The 16,286-nt window shown below is 41.5% G+C and overlaps 1 protein-coding gene and 1 long non-coding RNA gene across 3 annotated transcripts in view; both read right to left on the reverse strand.

Moving 5' to 3' along the window:
• PAN3 (poly(A) specific ribonuclease subunit PAN3) overlaps positions 1–16,286 on the reverse strand; it is a 59,946-nt gene that overhangs the window by 11,610 nt on the left and 32,050 nt on the right. For both annotated transcript variants that reach the window (XM_083609040.1, XM_083609041.1), the window contains 7 exons: positions 13,568–13,718; positions 9,556–9,803; positions 7,403–7,507; positions 5,619–5,676; positions 4,336–4,497; positions 3,927–4,043; positions 3,732–3,833 (listed from right to left, as the gene is read on the reverse strand). In XM_083609040.1, the coding sequence (XP_083465166.1) occupies positions 3,732–3,833; positions 3,927–4,043; positions 4,336–4,497; positions 5,619–5,676; positions 7,403–7,507; positions 9,556–9,803; positions 13,568–13,718 (943 nt within the window). The remainder of the gene's footprint in view (positions 1–3,731; positions 3,834–3,926; positions 4,044–4,335; positions 4,498–5,618; positions 5,677–7,402; positions 7,508–9,555; positions 9,804–13,567; positions 13,719–16,286) is intronic.
• On the reverse strand, positions 10,484–10,896 carry LOC310760646. The gene is made up of 2 exons (XR_014547097.1): positions 10,757–10,896; positions 10,484–10,679 (listed from the first exon to the last, which is right to left on the reverse strand). It is a non-coding gene; the product is annotated as an uncharacterized lncRNA (long non-coding RNA).

Here is a 16,286-nt window from a genome sequence, read left to right on the forward strand (position 1 = left end):
CAACTGCCGTTTTGTTTTACTTTTAATTGTACTAAAAGTAAGACAGACTGTATAAAGATGGAATTTTATTGAGCAGCTACAATCCCTTAGTGTATCATAATTAATTTTTGGTACTGGCTGCCACAAGATGTTGCACCGTCCACCAGCTTAAGCAGCTTTAAAGGTGGATTATACATTTGTTTACCCATAAATTGCTATTAGCGAAGATGGCTTAGCAGAATATTAATGTTAGAGGCAGTGTGCCACTGAGCACCAGTTGCTGGATGGCAGCAAAGGGGCAGCATTCCTGGCACCATGCCCTGCTTGTGACCTTATCACAAGCATTTCTAGTTATATATTATGTCAGACTGGATTAGATGGGCTCCTGGCCTGACAGTGAGCAGGGCTCTTCAAATGTACCAAGCAAGCAACAAAAGAAGCAAACATACACTGCCAAAGCCCTTATTCATACTACATCAGAAGCAATGTTGTTTCTGTATTTCCATATAAAAACGAAAAAGGTATCCAAGTTAATGAACCCAAATCCCATCGCCTGTTTAAAACATATGCTCAAATACACAAGCAACAAATACTATGACTCATTAGATTTGGAACGCTTCACGTTTTTCGTCCTAGGGTTTTGTTTCAAGACCGTTGTTTGACAGTAACCCTTTAAGAACCTTTCAATGAATCAAGCACTTTGCTGAGGAAATAATGTACTTCTGGCAATATACTACAGCTATTATCTTTCAAAAACTCCCCATCTTTTTCAAAGATAGCCAAGCAGGTTAATACGACTTGAGTTCCGAAGAAAAGGAATGGTGTTTGGGTGTGTTTGTTAACGCCAGAACTGTGAATAATGGAGCCCAAATACAATGTAGAACTGAGTTGTGATTCAGAGGCATGTATCATGCACATTGCCCTCAAGAGGAATTCCACTCAAGGATCACTTCCCACAAATAGCTCTTTAGTACCCCAGGTTTGAAGAGCAGCTTTGGTGTTCGGTACCAGAGCAGTTTTGGGGGGACGCAGGTGGCGGTGTGGGTAAAACCTCAGTGCCTAGGACTTGCTGATCGCAAGGTCGGTGGTTCGAATCCCCGCGGCGGGGTGAGCTCCCGTCTTTCGGTCCCAGCTCCTGCCCACCTAGCAGTTCGAAAGCACCCCTAAGTGCAAGTAGATAAATAGGTACCGCTTTATAGCGGGAAGGTAAACAGCGTTTCCGTGTGCTGCGCTGGTGCTGGCTCGCCAAAGCAGCTTCATCACGCTGGCCACATGACCCGGAAGTGTCTCCTGACAGCGCTGGCCCCCGGCCTCTTAAGTGAGATGAGCGCACAACCCTAGAGTCGGACACGACTGGCCCGTACGGGGCAGGGGTACCTTTACCTTTTTACCAGAGCAGTTTAGCTACTTTGCAGTGCAAACACACTATTTGCCATGACCTTTCTCCTGCAACAACCCCCTTGAAGTGCATTTTTAACTACAGGGAGTATTTCCCCCCCCCCTTTAGTTTGCCATACTTGCGCGAGGGTCTTCAAACAATTATAATCTAACCGACCTTGATGGGTCACACAGATGTGCATACAAATGCCTCTCAAGTGCATTCAGAAATACAGCATTTCCGGAATAAGCTTTCTACTTTTAGCCTGACAAAAGTGAAGATCTTTACACAAGCAATACTGAATGAGGAAATATTTTTAGTAACTACAAAACACAGCAATTTAGGAAACACACACTGCTGCCTTCAATCTGCTGTGGATTTGTGGAAAACTGGTTCAGTCCGTTGTGTGAAATCAATAGTACATCTAGAGACTGGTTAAAAAATGGATTTTGTTTCTTTCAGTAAGCCTGATCACATTAAATGTTTGCTTTCAATTCTGCATCTCCCCCCTGCCTCCACTCTAGTGGTTTGGGTTTTTGTTCCGGTTTGAAGATAAGCAACTTCCTGCTCAAACCAACAGGGGCTGCCACATTCAAGGGATGTTAACCGGGGCACCACTAGCCCCTGGTTCACAGGTGTTCAGTGCAGAAATAAACCAAACCTGTTATGCCTTCATTCATCTGTCAGAAAACTTTATTATACCACATCCTAGACAATAAAATTCTGGATGGTGTTAACAAATGACAAGGCAAAAAAAAGACTAACCACATGGTGACAGCAGAATACAATGTGGAAAAACCACCATGTAACCACAGTTCTCTTCCTTTAACTGTCAAATACCAGTTTTACTAACAAGTGATGAAGCTGTTTAAAGCACAATGTACTAAGAGACCCTATCTTAATACGAAGCCTTGTGCTGCCAAATGCAAATTAAAGGAAATGAGAAAATTACAACAAAATCCTGTTTCTACACATGCACACGCACGCGCGCGCGCACACACACACACACACACACACACACACACACGGAGTTACGTTCCATAAGTTTTGCCCTTTGTATAAATGCCTCTTTTAAAAAATCACACCACCATTACAAATGGCTAACCTGACCCAACAACCTAGGACCCCCCCTCCACCCCAAAAAACCAAGCCACACTGCAATCAACTGAACTCAACCCACCAAGCTCCAAAGGGTTGGGAGAAACTCAGATCGGATTTATGGGGTGAATGGAGAAAGAAGAGGGAAGAGAACTTTCACTGTACAGTCAAAAGTCCTTAGGGTGAAAAAACGAATGTATTGAATACCTTAGTCTTCTTGGGAATTCTTACTGTGAATTCTAGTTTGTGGATTGGGATGGAGGACGTTCCCCTGATAGGGAATGACAGCTCCCTCTGGTGATGACAGGTGGGGTCCTAGAAAGTCTTCTGCCTCCTATCTGGTGGGAGGGCCACCCCACTCATCAGGCCAACCCAGTCTGTGGTTGGGAATGACTGGGTCTGGCCTGCTCTCCTCGGAGGCTTGCCAGTGTGGTGTAGTGGTTAAGAGCGGTGGACTCGTAACCTGGTGAACCTGGTTCACTTCCCCGCTCCTCCACATGCAGCTGCTGGGTGACCTTGGGCTAGTCAGACTTCTCTGAAGTCTTTCAGCCCCACTCACCTCACAGAGTGTTTGTTGTGGGGGAGGAAGGGAAAGGAGAATGTTAGCCGCTTTGAGACTCCTGAAGGGGAGTGAAAGGCGGGATATCAAATCCAAACTCCTCCTCCTCCTCCTCCTCCTCCTCCTCCTCCTCCTCCTCCTCTTCTTCTTCCTGGCGTGTTTGCTGGCCTTCTTTTGGCCTTAAATCTGAGAATCTTCTTTTAGCATGTCTGAACTGCCTCTCATTCCCCTTTGTTTCCTCTTGCCCCCTAGCAATGTGGGGGTTTTAGTGCAAGATACCCCCCTCCCCCCGCCTTTTTGTCAGTGCAGGCTTTCCCCTTTGGGTTCTTTGTTTTCTCTCCCCTTTCGATTTTTTGCTGTAAAGGAAAAGAGGTGACTCCCATTTGGAGGCAAAAGACTTTCTACAACGCTGCTTGTCATCACTAGAGGGGGGGGGGGTGCCATACCCTAAGAGAGTAACGTCCTCCAGCCTGATCCACCAAACTATATTACCTGTAGTAATAGAGTATTACACTGAGAGCCCAATGTAAATGCAGCATCAAAACCAGTTTGCAATAACCAGCACAACTGCCACGTATACATTATGTTCTGAACACTTCAAGAAGCCTAAATTGCAGCAAAGCTATGTACAATGCAAAGTTACAATACTTCAACTGTAGTTCCCTAATTTTTGTCCACTGGAAAAACAAAAACATAGATCTCATTTGCTGGCCTTACCCCACTTCCTTTTTGTGAAATAGGCATCAGCACTAGGATCATTGAAGTGTCTGCTCATCATAGTCTCTCCTCCAGCGTGGAAGTCATAGGCAAACACAAGAGCTTTTCAAAAAAAGTCCGAGGTGAGAATTAGCTATGCAATTGAGGCAAGTCTTCCAATACGATTGGCTAACGTCTTAAAAATAAGAAACTTACAATGTTCTCCAAATGCTTTAGTGGTGAATACTTCTCGCAATGTGACAATGTTTGAGTGTTGGATTTTTTTCCACATGTCAACCAGCACCATGCACTTTGTGTTAACAAGACGAAAACCTGAGAAAGAAAATCTTTCACATTTCAAAGATTTTTGGCTATTTTAATGTCGCTTTCACATTTATTCTAAAGTACTAGAGTGCTAGCAAAAGACACAACCCAAGAAACACACATCTGATCATAGCCTGCTTTATGGATTATTAGCCATACCCAATTCCATTCCGTTATTTAAAAGGAACAATTTGATTTTAAATCCAGTTCAAGGTTTATCGACAAAGAAACATAAATGTTTTGAGGCTTAAGTACTGGTAGAATTGAATTTTAAAATATGAGAACTTGTAATTTCCCTCACCATGTATCCTCCGAAGGCAATATGGCAGATCATCTTTGCTATTTACAGCTTTGTAGCATGATGTTATATACCCAAAGTTGCTTGTTTTCTGTATCCGATTGGGTGGTGGCAGTGGCTCCAAAGGGAAAAGGCTGTGGTAGCTGTCAACTTCTGTTGGGACAGCTAAACCAGTTTACGGAAATACATTAGACACTACTTAAAATTATGAAAAAAGGAGTTATTATAGACAAAGCAATTCAATGACAAGACAATACACACACACACACACACACTCTCACACATTGGTTTAGAAGACTGTAACAAAGCTCTGACAACAAACTTTGATGCAAATCCTATACAACTTTTACCACAACACACAGGTTTGCTTTGGAAAATTCAGAAATCTGCAATACTGAAGAAAAGCGTGTTCAGTATTTGCACTAAGATCCTGATTCACATATTTTATAGATGGGGTAGGAAATAGTGTGCTTGGTGCCAGTTGGTCATAATGGGAGAAGAGTAGGACAAGAATCAAAAATCTAAAACCTGAGTGTGTAAACCCTAAGGATACTTATGGGAGTTTTAATTTTACATTACCAGTTTAAGGCAAGCTTTTATTCCTGTCTTGTTGAAGACATTGTACACTTTGATGCACTGAATGGGAAAATCTGAGACCTGACAGAGCCTTATGCACAGAGACACTGTTAAATTTGTCTTGGGAGCACCCTGATGAGATTCAGTATAGCAGTTCACATCTAAATCAAGTGCAGTAACTGGCACTCATTAAGAACTGAAGCCGTTTTTATTCAGACAGGACACCCCAAAGGAGTGATCCCAGACATGTCTGCAGTAGACCTAGTTTTGTGTTGTTATTATGTGATTTTGCAAACTTTTTGTTATATATCAGTTTGAATTTCAAATATGATGCATTTTGTTTCTGAAGAAAAACAAATAAACAAAAGACAGAAGAGATCCACTGAAGCACGAGAGATTTTGTACAGTACTTATTTTCACAGACTGTGTCATCCATGTAACAAACATTTCCTCAGGGTTGCATTATACGAATTATTTAAAGAAAGAAATAAAGAAAGTTTGGATTGTGCACTACTGAATAAACACATTGAAAAGGAGCTTGAAAGAACCTAATACAGAGACTCCACTGGATTATAGTCAATCCTGCATTCAGAATGGCTTTGCTTTAATATGCAAATTTATTATTCATATATCTAACTGCGGTAGCAAACACAGCAAGCAAAAGACCGGCTTAAAAATGCAATTTAAATTCAGGATCTTTAGTTACTTACCAGGCATATCTGCTTGATCTATCTGAGCCATTGTAATTAAGTGTCTGTTGATCAGCTCCTATAGGAATACATTTTGGCAGTCTTACCAATAAGGACATGAAATTCTAGTTTGCTGTTTCTTATATGCTGCTTCGGTTAATCACAAAACCATAGAAACAGACCTGAAAAAGGACTTGGACTATCAGAACCCCCTTATAGAAGCAGAATCCCTAACTAAAGCTACCCTTGTCTAAGGACATGGCTGGAAGCAACCTTTAAGAGACCCTATAGTCAGTCAGTTCATCTACTGAACCCGCCTGAACCAGCCCCATCAAATTGTCTGTCAAACCTGATCTTCAGCTAACTCCACCACAGACCTCTGCATCCTGGGGAATCTGAACCAAGGTTCTGCTATTCTTTCATTGTAGAATGGTATTTCTAAAGCCTAGCCAAGACTGCAGTTCAAGTTTTATTTCTTGTCCCCCATATATACATTGCCAGTCTCTATCCTTCTCAGGGCAACCACCATTTAATCTGAACACTAATGAAGCTACTTTCAATCTTCTCTGCTCAATGGCAGACATTAACAACTCCTATCTTCTATCACACTGCAATCAGGAGTGGCTTTGAATTCATGATAAACGATGAAGAATTGCATGCAGGAAAGTGAGTGTGCTGCTCAGGGAAGGATAGAACTCTGTTTATGAAATTTCTGTTCTGACCTTCCTCCCAAAGGAGCCCAGGCTGACCTGTCCTCCATCAGACTTCTAATGAGTAAAAAGCAGGCTAGTAAACTATGTACTGAACATGGTAATCCAAAGGTCTCAACAAATCAGAATACAGCACAGAGTACAGAAGTCGCCTTTTATATCCCTCGTGATTATTTTGCAAGGCCATGTAGTGATGCTTAGGCAAACTTTCTTTTAAACTAAGGTTAAAGCCCTTTTCCGTATTGTTACTTGACTGACTCACATTTATTTGGCAGCAATCTGTTACTAGTAAAGAAGAGACTTGCATTTGTCCTTATTAAGTTTCTACTTTTTGCTGAAAATGTTTCCAATTTACTGAGATGATTTTGAGTTCTAACTCAGTCTCCCCAGATGGAGTCTGATATGACAGAAAGTGCTTTAAATTTGCAGTGAGGTAGGGAAGACAAATTGCAATGCTGCAGGAAGAGCCCTAAGGTTTCAAACTATCACAGCAAGAACAGACATACTTGGCAGCCCACTCCAAAAAGCAGATATGGAAAAGGTGAAGAGGCAGTAGGTTAAGTTTCTTTAATAAGGCATTTTCCATGGCGTGGATGGCTTTGAAAAAGTCACCTTGTAGCAAAGATACCATCAGCCCCAGCCAGCATGACCAACAGACAGGGATGATAGGGGTTGTATTCCAACAATATCTGAGAGGAAACAGTAACCCAACCCTGTTTCAAATTGATTCACCATCTGTTCTGCCAATACTGTGTGTCTAGGAAATCTTTAAAAAGTTAGGCCTGCTGCTAACAAGAATAACTTTTGCACAGACTTCTGCCATGGTGTGGTTGGCAAAGGTAAGATATAAGAGGTATTTTTACTCCCAAGCAAGTGTGCATAAGATTGCAGCCAAAGAGGACACATATCACAAACACCATCAATTCTGTTTTTATATACCTATTTCACCTGCTTACTTAAATCTCATTAATCTTCCCAGAAACAAAGTTTTTTTTTTATGATACAGCATTGCAGATAACTTTGGGCAAGCGGAAGGTGGCAGAGAAATTTTGTGGTGGGAGGAAATCTGTTAGAATATTACTAGAAAGAACTTACCTGTCTGAGTTCATCTGCCATGAAGAAGGAAGGTGCATTTGCTTTTGGCTGCATGTAAGCAACATGAGGCGCAGTTGGAGGATAAATGTGGTAATTTGGGAACACCTATTGAAGATAAATTTTGGAACAGACAATTTTTAGGATTTGAAAAGTTATGAGATCTTTTAAAAGCCCTCTGAAGTGGTTTCACAGAAGCCATATCAAAAAAAGGATGAGCATACTTATGGGTGCATACTTATGGTTGCAGCTGCAAAGTCATCAGCATCTGAATTAATTACTTTCAAAATCCAAACTTGAAATTCTGGGAGAAAAATAAGTTTGTATGGAAAGTGTGCAAAATATTAGTACAGGGTCAGCATGAGGAAACACAAGGAATATGAATCTGGCTAGGTAATAAGGGCTACATAAAATGCACACCCCAAGCCTGCACATGTCCTATAACCATCCTCAAAAGCCTTTCTCAGAGTGCCCCTGGCTTAGGGAGATAAGGCAGGTGGCAGCTTGGGAGCCTTTTCAGTGATAGCACCACCCCATTCATGGAGAAGGTATGGTGCTGAAACTTATTGGTACCAAGCCCAGGCTTTAATCCTTCATTGAATTTTAGTTTAAACTGATACTTACTCAACTTTTTGTGTTGTATTTTTTGAAATTAATTTTTTTAAGCTGATGCTGTTATTGTTCATTAATTCTTTTAAGTGTCTCCAGCCTAGAGCTGAACAGTGGGGATGGATAGGTAGATAGACAGACAGACAGACAGACAGACTATAAAGATTAACAGAGTGGGTGGCGGAATAGGTTGTATTTATCTTATACTTAAGAAAGTATCTAACATTCTAATGAAAGCATCATGGTGGCAAACTACCCAAGTCATGCACAAAGTTTGCCAAACACTGCTGTTACCTGCCCTAAGGGTTCAAGATACAACAGATTCTGCCATGTCAGAGAGCATGTCTGGTTTTCTTAGGGGGCAATGGCCTTAAAATAAAAAGCCAACAAAGCTGCACATACAATCTCACATAGAGGGAATCTCTGATGCCACCTAGTCTAGGCTCCTAGATTTCTATGCCATTCATCCCATTAATAAAGGGCTTACTCATACATCAGCCACCTGTGTAATTCTTCTGAGAGCATGGAACTGCCTTCTTCAGAATGTGATCACTGGTCTTTCTGGTCTAGTAGTGCCTACTCCGGCAGGCAACACGGTCTCGGCCAGAGATCTTTCCCTGGCTACCAGAAAGAGTTTAAATGAAGATGTAAGGAACAGAACCTAGAACATTGTGTATGCAAAAGCATGTGATCGACAGCAGACCTATGGCTCTCCCCATGCTGCTCTTTAATCAGTTTATCATGAAAGGAAGGAGACTCAACAAGCCTCAGACTCACGTACTCTTCCACTACACAGATGAAAGAGTTTGGAAGCTTTCATTTCTGTTTCTGGAGTTTTTCATATCATTCAAACTAAGCTTTGTATGAAAAAAGCCAATTTCAAACCATAATTATTGACCAGTTGAGGGTTTGGATAGAATGCTAAATGAAAGTTAATTGAAATAGGAAGCTTCCACTCTTACTTGCAGCCATACTTGTGGAGGAAAGGAAAGGACTTAAGTCCAAGGCTCATGTAGGTTCATTCCCATCATGATAAACCATGGTTTATTCTGACCACCTCTCCCCATATGAACTGCCCTGGACCCTGAGATCATCATCCAAGCCCTTCTCTGTGCCATGCTCTCTCCAGGGGGGGCTAATCCGATACCTTCATTACAAATATTTAGGTGCCAGGCCAAAATATTCCTTTGCTGACAGGCCTTTGGCTAATTAAATGGTCTATGGCCTCATGAACTATTGGGTGCAGGTTGTTTAGTTTGTTGGTATGTTATGTATTTCTGTGTGTTTATACTGTAAACTGCCCTGTGGTTTTATTATTTACTGGTTAATAATATAATCTTCTGAGATAAAGGGCAGTATATAAATTATTTCTCCAACTGTGTGCAAATAGGAAAGCTTTGCAAGACAGAAAAGGAAGCCACAGTGGCAGTCAACAGTAACAGCCAAGATGCAAATCAAGCTTGGAAATGTGGTAATTACTATATGGAATACCAGCATTAATTTATGGATTATAACAAATACCTTCATAAATAAAACGGATTTCTCACCATTCCAGTTACAGGTGCTGGAGTTGTGTCAGTATAGAAATAGGTTGTGCCACCCACAGTTTCCTTCTGAATCACCTGGCCAGCAGCTGGCGGCTGGGAGACAGCATTAGTAACTGGCGTAGAGGCACTAGTAGGCACCATGTAATTTGCTGGGTTTGGTGTATGACTTCTTCGTCTAGGAGCAGGAGACGTGTGAGGAGTAATTTTAGGGGAATGAAGGGGAGAAGATCCTGCTGACAATGACATTCCTTATGAAAATAAAAGGAAAAAAGAAGACTTGCAGTGAAAAGGCATTTGCAGCCATAACAGACTCCAAGGCTTGGGGTGGGGGGTATATTTCCTTGCAGATAAAAACAGACTTGGGACAGCTGGACAAGGTGTTTTAAAACTTCCCAGTTTACATGTAAGATTCAAGTGAAATGGTTAGCCACAAAGATACCAACTTTTGCCCAAAGGGTAAGAAAAGCAGCAGCAAATATTTGCAACATTTTCAAGCTATTCAATTACAACTCCATCTAATTGTGCCACTTTGCTATGGCAGACAAAAAGCGCCAGGTACTGCCACAGTACTCTTTAAACCAAGGATGGGGAACTTCCGATTGGTGGGCCAAGATTGGCTTGTCAGGCCAATTACTCCAAACCACGTCCACCCACCGGACAGCTGATGGATGGGAGGAGATGGTTTATTCCTCCTACATTAGCTGTATGGCCTATTCCCAAGCAAGGAACAGGATCAGGCTGCCAAAGCAGCAGGATTTAATCCCTGCTCATCACTGATGAGCAGTGATAAAAGCCCTTTGTAAAAGGACTATTTGGAGTAACTTGCACTTTGTCTTTAAGAAGAGCCAGTGGCAGAAGGGTAAGGGAGAAGAGTCTGCTCTACTTCTCCACTGCAACCACCCGCCCGCTTGCTTAAACCACCCTGATGTGAAAGGAGGGCAATTCTGCTTGGTCCAGGCATACAAGAGAGCAACCTGCAGGGAGCTCACTTATGCACCACCACCCCTTTGCCAAGCATGATCCCCTGCATCCAACGGTGCATTGGCTGATGAGGGGTAGAGGGGGGATCCTGCTTGGTCTGGGTGCATGAGGTTTACTTGCAGGCAACTATCATGCACCCTAACCTTCTCATTTTGACTGTGCATGTAGCAGACAGCAAGACGCTGCTAAAGGAAAGGTTTTTCCTGCAAATGGAGGAAGCCTTCACTTTCACAGCGTTGTTGCCTGCTTTGAAATCCTGGGACTTCAAAGCACCAAATTCCCTGGTATCAGTTGACTGACACCTGTCAAATTTGCCCTGCAAGGCAGATCCTTATGAGAATCTGACCCATGGAGCTAAAAACATTCCCCACGCCTTATTTAAACCAAACTAGAATCATCTGAAAGGAAAATACTGAGGTGTGTGCCATATAATTTGCAATGATTTTTATAGACACCTACACAGAAGATTAAAAAACAAAACAAATCATCACCACCAGGTTGTAACGATTACGCAAACTAACCACACTATACTCAGTGTCAAGACAAATTTATTAACTAGGTACTACTTACTCAGCACTGAAACAAAATATGATGTGCAATCTATTATTTATTTATACATACATACATACATACATACATACATACATACATACATACTATAAAACTACAATGTTTCCTGTGACTATGATTATGGATGTTAAGTGTTTTTCCAAACTTAAATAAAAACAAACTGTAGTTGTGGATTTACCATAAAGATCAGGATTCAAATCACCACGTGTGCTACTCATAGAAGCTTCTCAGCCCCCTCCATAAAGCAGTATGAGGCATGAGGGGCTGCCCCAGAAAGGAGGGGAACACACAGGAAAAGCCATAGCTCACTGCTAAAGAAAAACCTTGGCATGAACAAGATCCAGGTTTAAGACCCATGACATTTCTGGGCAGAAAGGCTTTGGAAAAGTCCTAGGCATCATTCTGGAGAGAGACTGCCAGAGTTGACAGCACCGGACTAGGCAGATAAATGGACTTCATTTAAGGCAGATTCATATTTTCAAGGTAACTACTTATGATAAAACTATGAGGCTTAATTTTCCTCCTCAACCCTCAATTATTTCCCATCATGCAAGACAGGTTAAGGTTGCTTCCCTAAGATGGGTCTGACAATAGACCTCTTTTTAAAACAAAGGTCGCTGGTTGCCCCAAACTTGAAAGTGAAACTAGTTTTTGTCTGCACTAGAGAATAAGGCAGCTGCTTTGCAGCATGAAAAACGGAGATGCTATTTCCATGGTACATGGAGTTAAGAGCTATGCTATCTAGAGAACTTGTTTGCATACTGCACATTGCAAATATAAACCTGTTTAGCCACCTCCACCCACTTCCCCAAACCTGGGTACTGAAAACTCTGAGGCAGCTATAGTTTCTGCAATCATGTATGTGACCTACAGCCACGACCATATGGAAACAAATTATTTTATTTATTAGATTTACATACCGCCCTTCGTCAAAAGATCTCAGGGTGGTTCACAAGATAACAAAGGGTGGAATTCAAAGTTGTGATACGGCCAGCATTAACATCTGTGCAAGGATCTCAGCTTGTCCGATGGAAACAATCTCCCCTCCCCTGAGTGTTTTTCCAACCAACCCCCCCCCACCACCATTTTTTTTTCTGGAGGGGGAATGGGAGCAAGGGACGAGTTGGGAAAGTCCTGTTGCGCAAGCAATTGTGGAGGTCTTCCACTTACAGGGCTTGTTAAGCGACTCCTGCCCAACGATATTATCTAACAAGATATAGCAGATGAAACTGACAAATAGAAAAATAATGTACCTTGTACTACTTTGAAAGCAACTCTGCCCCCAAAGCCAGGTTATTCCATGTTAACAGGAGGTTCCATAACTTTAGATTCTTCTTGCTCACTTACTATTCTCTTCACATTATTGCTTTAACAATGTGCATTGTTTCATTTGTCAATCTTTCATAGAGGCTGGAGTCCTGCTTCCCGCACACTCGGTTCACTACTCTTCTCCATCGTTTTTACTTAAAAGTTCCTTCCTTCCTTCCAACAACCCTGAATGCATATAATCTAGTCCAGGGGTTGTCAACCTGGTCCCTACCGCCCAGGATTCTAGGTGGGCGGTAGGGGGCTATATGGCACAAGCTGAATCCTCCTTCCATTGAGCACTGGTGGGCAGTAAGGAAATTTTACCATCAAGGAAGATGCATTAGTGGGCAGTTGGTATAAAAACGTTGACTACCCCTGATCTAGTGTGGTGTAGTGGTTAAGAGCAGTAGTCACCTAATCTGGGGAACCGGGTTCGCGTCTCCGCTCCTCCACATGCAGCTGCTGGGTGACCTTGGGCCAGTCACACTTCTTTGAAGTCTCTCAGCCCCACTTACCTCACAGAGTGTTTGTTGTGGGGGAGGAAGGGAAAGGAGATTGTTAGCCGCTTTGAGACTCCTGAAGGGGAGTGAAAGGCGGGATATCAAATCCAAACTCCTCTTCTTCTTCTTCTTCTTCTTCTTCTTCTTCTTCTTCTTCTTCATCTAGTCTTTCTGGTTTATAGGCTTTAAACATGTCCACATATTATCTTTGCTGGGAACTATTCATAGGCTTTGGAGGTGAGGTGGGGAGTTGTCCTTTGCCTGGTAGGTTGTTGTTTTTATACCCCCAAGATAATCTTGTACTTCCGTTTTTCAGATAAAATGTTAATGATAGCTCTAAACATTCTGAAAATGAATTCAGTTAAGAGAGACCCCTTAAATAACGGTTGCAAACAAAGCTTACAAGCTCCTTCTAAAACTTGGCAATGCTAAGATGCTGCAGGAAACCTTGACGGCTGCAAGAATTACACTTAAGGTGCTGAAATGTGCAAAGTGCAGGTACAAAACTGATAACAAACACCTGAAGATGACACGGCTGCTATGCAAGACTTTAAATAAATAGAGCTTAGGAAGAGTCGGTTCCAAGATGTAATAAGCTTCTCTAGTGCTACTGTGATTCATAAGCTAGTGTAAATAAATTACTCTAAGCTTACCTGGAGCTAGCCCAGCATTTGCAGGACCTCCCATGGAAGGATGAGAGAACAAGGCTTGAGAGAAGGCAGATATATTTGACTGTGACATATTACTGAGTCGGGAGGTTGATCCTCCTTTAGGAATAAACTCGCTTGCCGCGGGATTTGGTGTCTGTTTAAAAAAAAATTGAAACAGAGTATGTGTTAAGTGTGAAAATAAATTTGTTTACTGAATAAATTAGTGGGTTTAAAGTTAAGAACGCAAACATTTTTAGTAGGTTATTAAAAACTAACAGGCATAGGCCAGGATTCAAAGAACTACAACTACCGGTAAATCCAAAATTTGAATGGGGTTTTTAGAACTGTTTCCCCGCCCCCCGACAATTCTCAGCATACTGCATGGCAAACCTTTCGAAACCATACAGAGTTTGTAATAAGACACGGCTTTCTGTGGCCCAAAGAAAAGAGTTGTACATTCTATGAGCTAGGTACAGTTCCCTTGACTGGAGATATGCAGTTCCTTGAATTCTGGTCACAGGAAACCTACTTGAAATTCTGTTTCCATACAACTTCCTTCATAATTTACAAGTTTGCATTACACACTGCTCAACTATATTTTGAGTCAAGGAAACTGGGAATACTATGAGTTTATAAGTGGAATTAGATGTATCAATTATGCTAATAATGGCCAGCTCTTAGAGCAATCAATTATGCTTAAGAGGAACTAGACTGTAAGCAGCTCTCAGGAAAGCTTCCTATTTTAAGTTACAAAAACTACTTTATTGGCGAAGTCATTTTAATCTCTGTTCCACATGTTTGTTTTTAAAGATGTTCATTTCCCTTTAATTCTAAGGATTTTCTACATTAGATACTTTTAAACAAGCTGAAGTTGTGTTTGGGAAATTTTAATTCAAAACCTGATGCTGTCAGAAAGCTAACTGGAACAAATGACAATTTCTCAGTAGAACAATCCTTACAAGGTTGTTGAGAAGTTAAACACTGTTCTGGGCAACTTGGACCAAAGGCAGAATACAAATATAACAAGCAAACTAAATGTAGAGCATTATCACAACAGTGGGGAACCTTAAGCCCTGCCAGGCATCTCAATCTGGCCCACATCCACCTGTCCATCACCTGACATCATATTCAAAAAACACCAAATTACAACCAGAAAGGAAGAATCCAGAGCACACTTAGATGGTGCTCCTGATTCTTCCTTTGCTTCTGCAGCTTCAATTCAAGGCATGGCTACAAAGGAAGAAAGGAAGTATCAGAAAGGCATTTAGAACACACCTCTGATTCTTCCTTTGAAGTTGAATCACCTGAAGACACCAGGTGACTGACAGGTAGGCAGCTCTACCCATCTGTCAAAGTAGCCCACAAAGAGTGGGGGAATTCTGGATCCAGCCCACTGGCCAGAACCAATTCCCCTCTCCTATATTAGCATATAGCAAATAAGTGGCAAATTCTTCACTTACATTTTTGACTTTGCCCTCACGTTTTTGGAGTTGAGGGATAAACTCTGCATTGATATTAATTAGTGCTATCATCCAATTAAAGACATCTTGGTTGATCATACACCTATTAAATCAATTCAGTATTCAGAACATGTAGATGCTGCCTTTCTGTTAAATGTGACAAACAGGTCTGCTTACACAAGAGAAAAACCACAATAAATCCATCACAACAGGACAAACTTGTTTAAGCCACCGGGAGAAAATAATTCTGAAGAAATCACACGATTTTTAAACAATGCGTACACATTTCATAGCAAGCATCATTTCAGAACAGGCACTTCCTCCTGTGAAAGCACAAAGCGGCAGTGCCTCTTCTATCCAGTGCCTGGAATTAGTAAAGCAAAAGAAAGAATCACATGACAGATGCGGGCCAATAAACAGAAGTTCTAGGTTTAGGTGGTTCACCTGAGCCAAGAGACCTGTTCTGGATGGGCTGCACTCCCCCTAAAGGACTATGTTCCTGGTCTGTGTGTACTCCTGGGTTCAGCTTTGTCTGTGGTAAAGAGTGCCTTCCGTCAGCGCCTAAGATGGCCTGGACAGTTATTTATGCGATGGTAATATCTAGGATTAACTATGCAATGCATTGTACATACATGGGGCTGTCTTTGAAGATTGTTTGGAATATTCAGTTCCTTCACTGGTCACCAGTGACTCACCACTACTGAGAAGACCTTCATGGCTTCCAGTGAAGATGGCACCCGTGGACCACAGCTTTTGTACATTCTTGTACTGAGAATGACTACTTTAAAAAACCTGCTGCCTGATAAATTTAGGGTATCCTTTGACTCTGGCAACCAACTAAGCACCACACTTCCAACATTAAACTGTCAAAAAAAAATGATGGGCCACTGATTGTTCTACTGGGCTATGTAAAAGATACAATACTACCAGACGTCAGAGAAATGATAATAGATCTATTAATCACAGTATGGTTAGCCATTAGTTAGCTAACAAAAGCTTAGCATAATTAGAGTTAGAGAGGGGAAACAGTAAAATGACCAAGATATAGCTAAATTGAGCATTTTTACTCATTAGCAGAATAATAAAGTTTAAAATTCACTTCACCCCTACTTGTGCTTGAGTGTATTTTAAATCTGGTGATTGTGCTCATGGATCTGTCTTACCCAATGTACTTATGTCATTTAGTATTTACTCTTTCCATTCGTGTTAAATGAGCGCTATCACAATTTTTCTTTTTGATTTTTTTATATATGGTTTTTAGA

The sequence above is a fragment of the Podarcis filfolensis genome, assembly GCF_964270895.1.
Source record: "Podarcis filfolensis genome assembly, chromosome: 4".
Lineage (NCBI taxonomy): Eukaryota > Metazoa > Chordata > Lepidosauria > Squamata > Lacertidae > Podarcis > Podarcis filfolensis.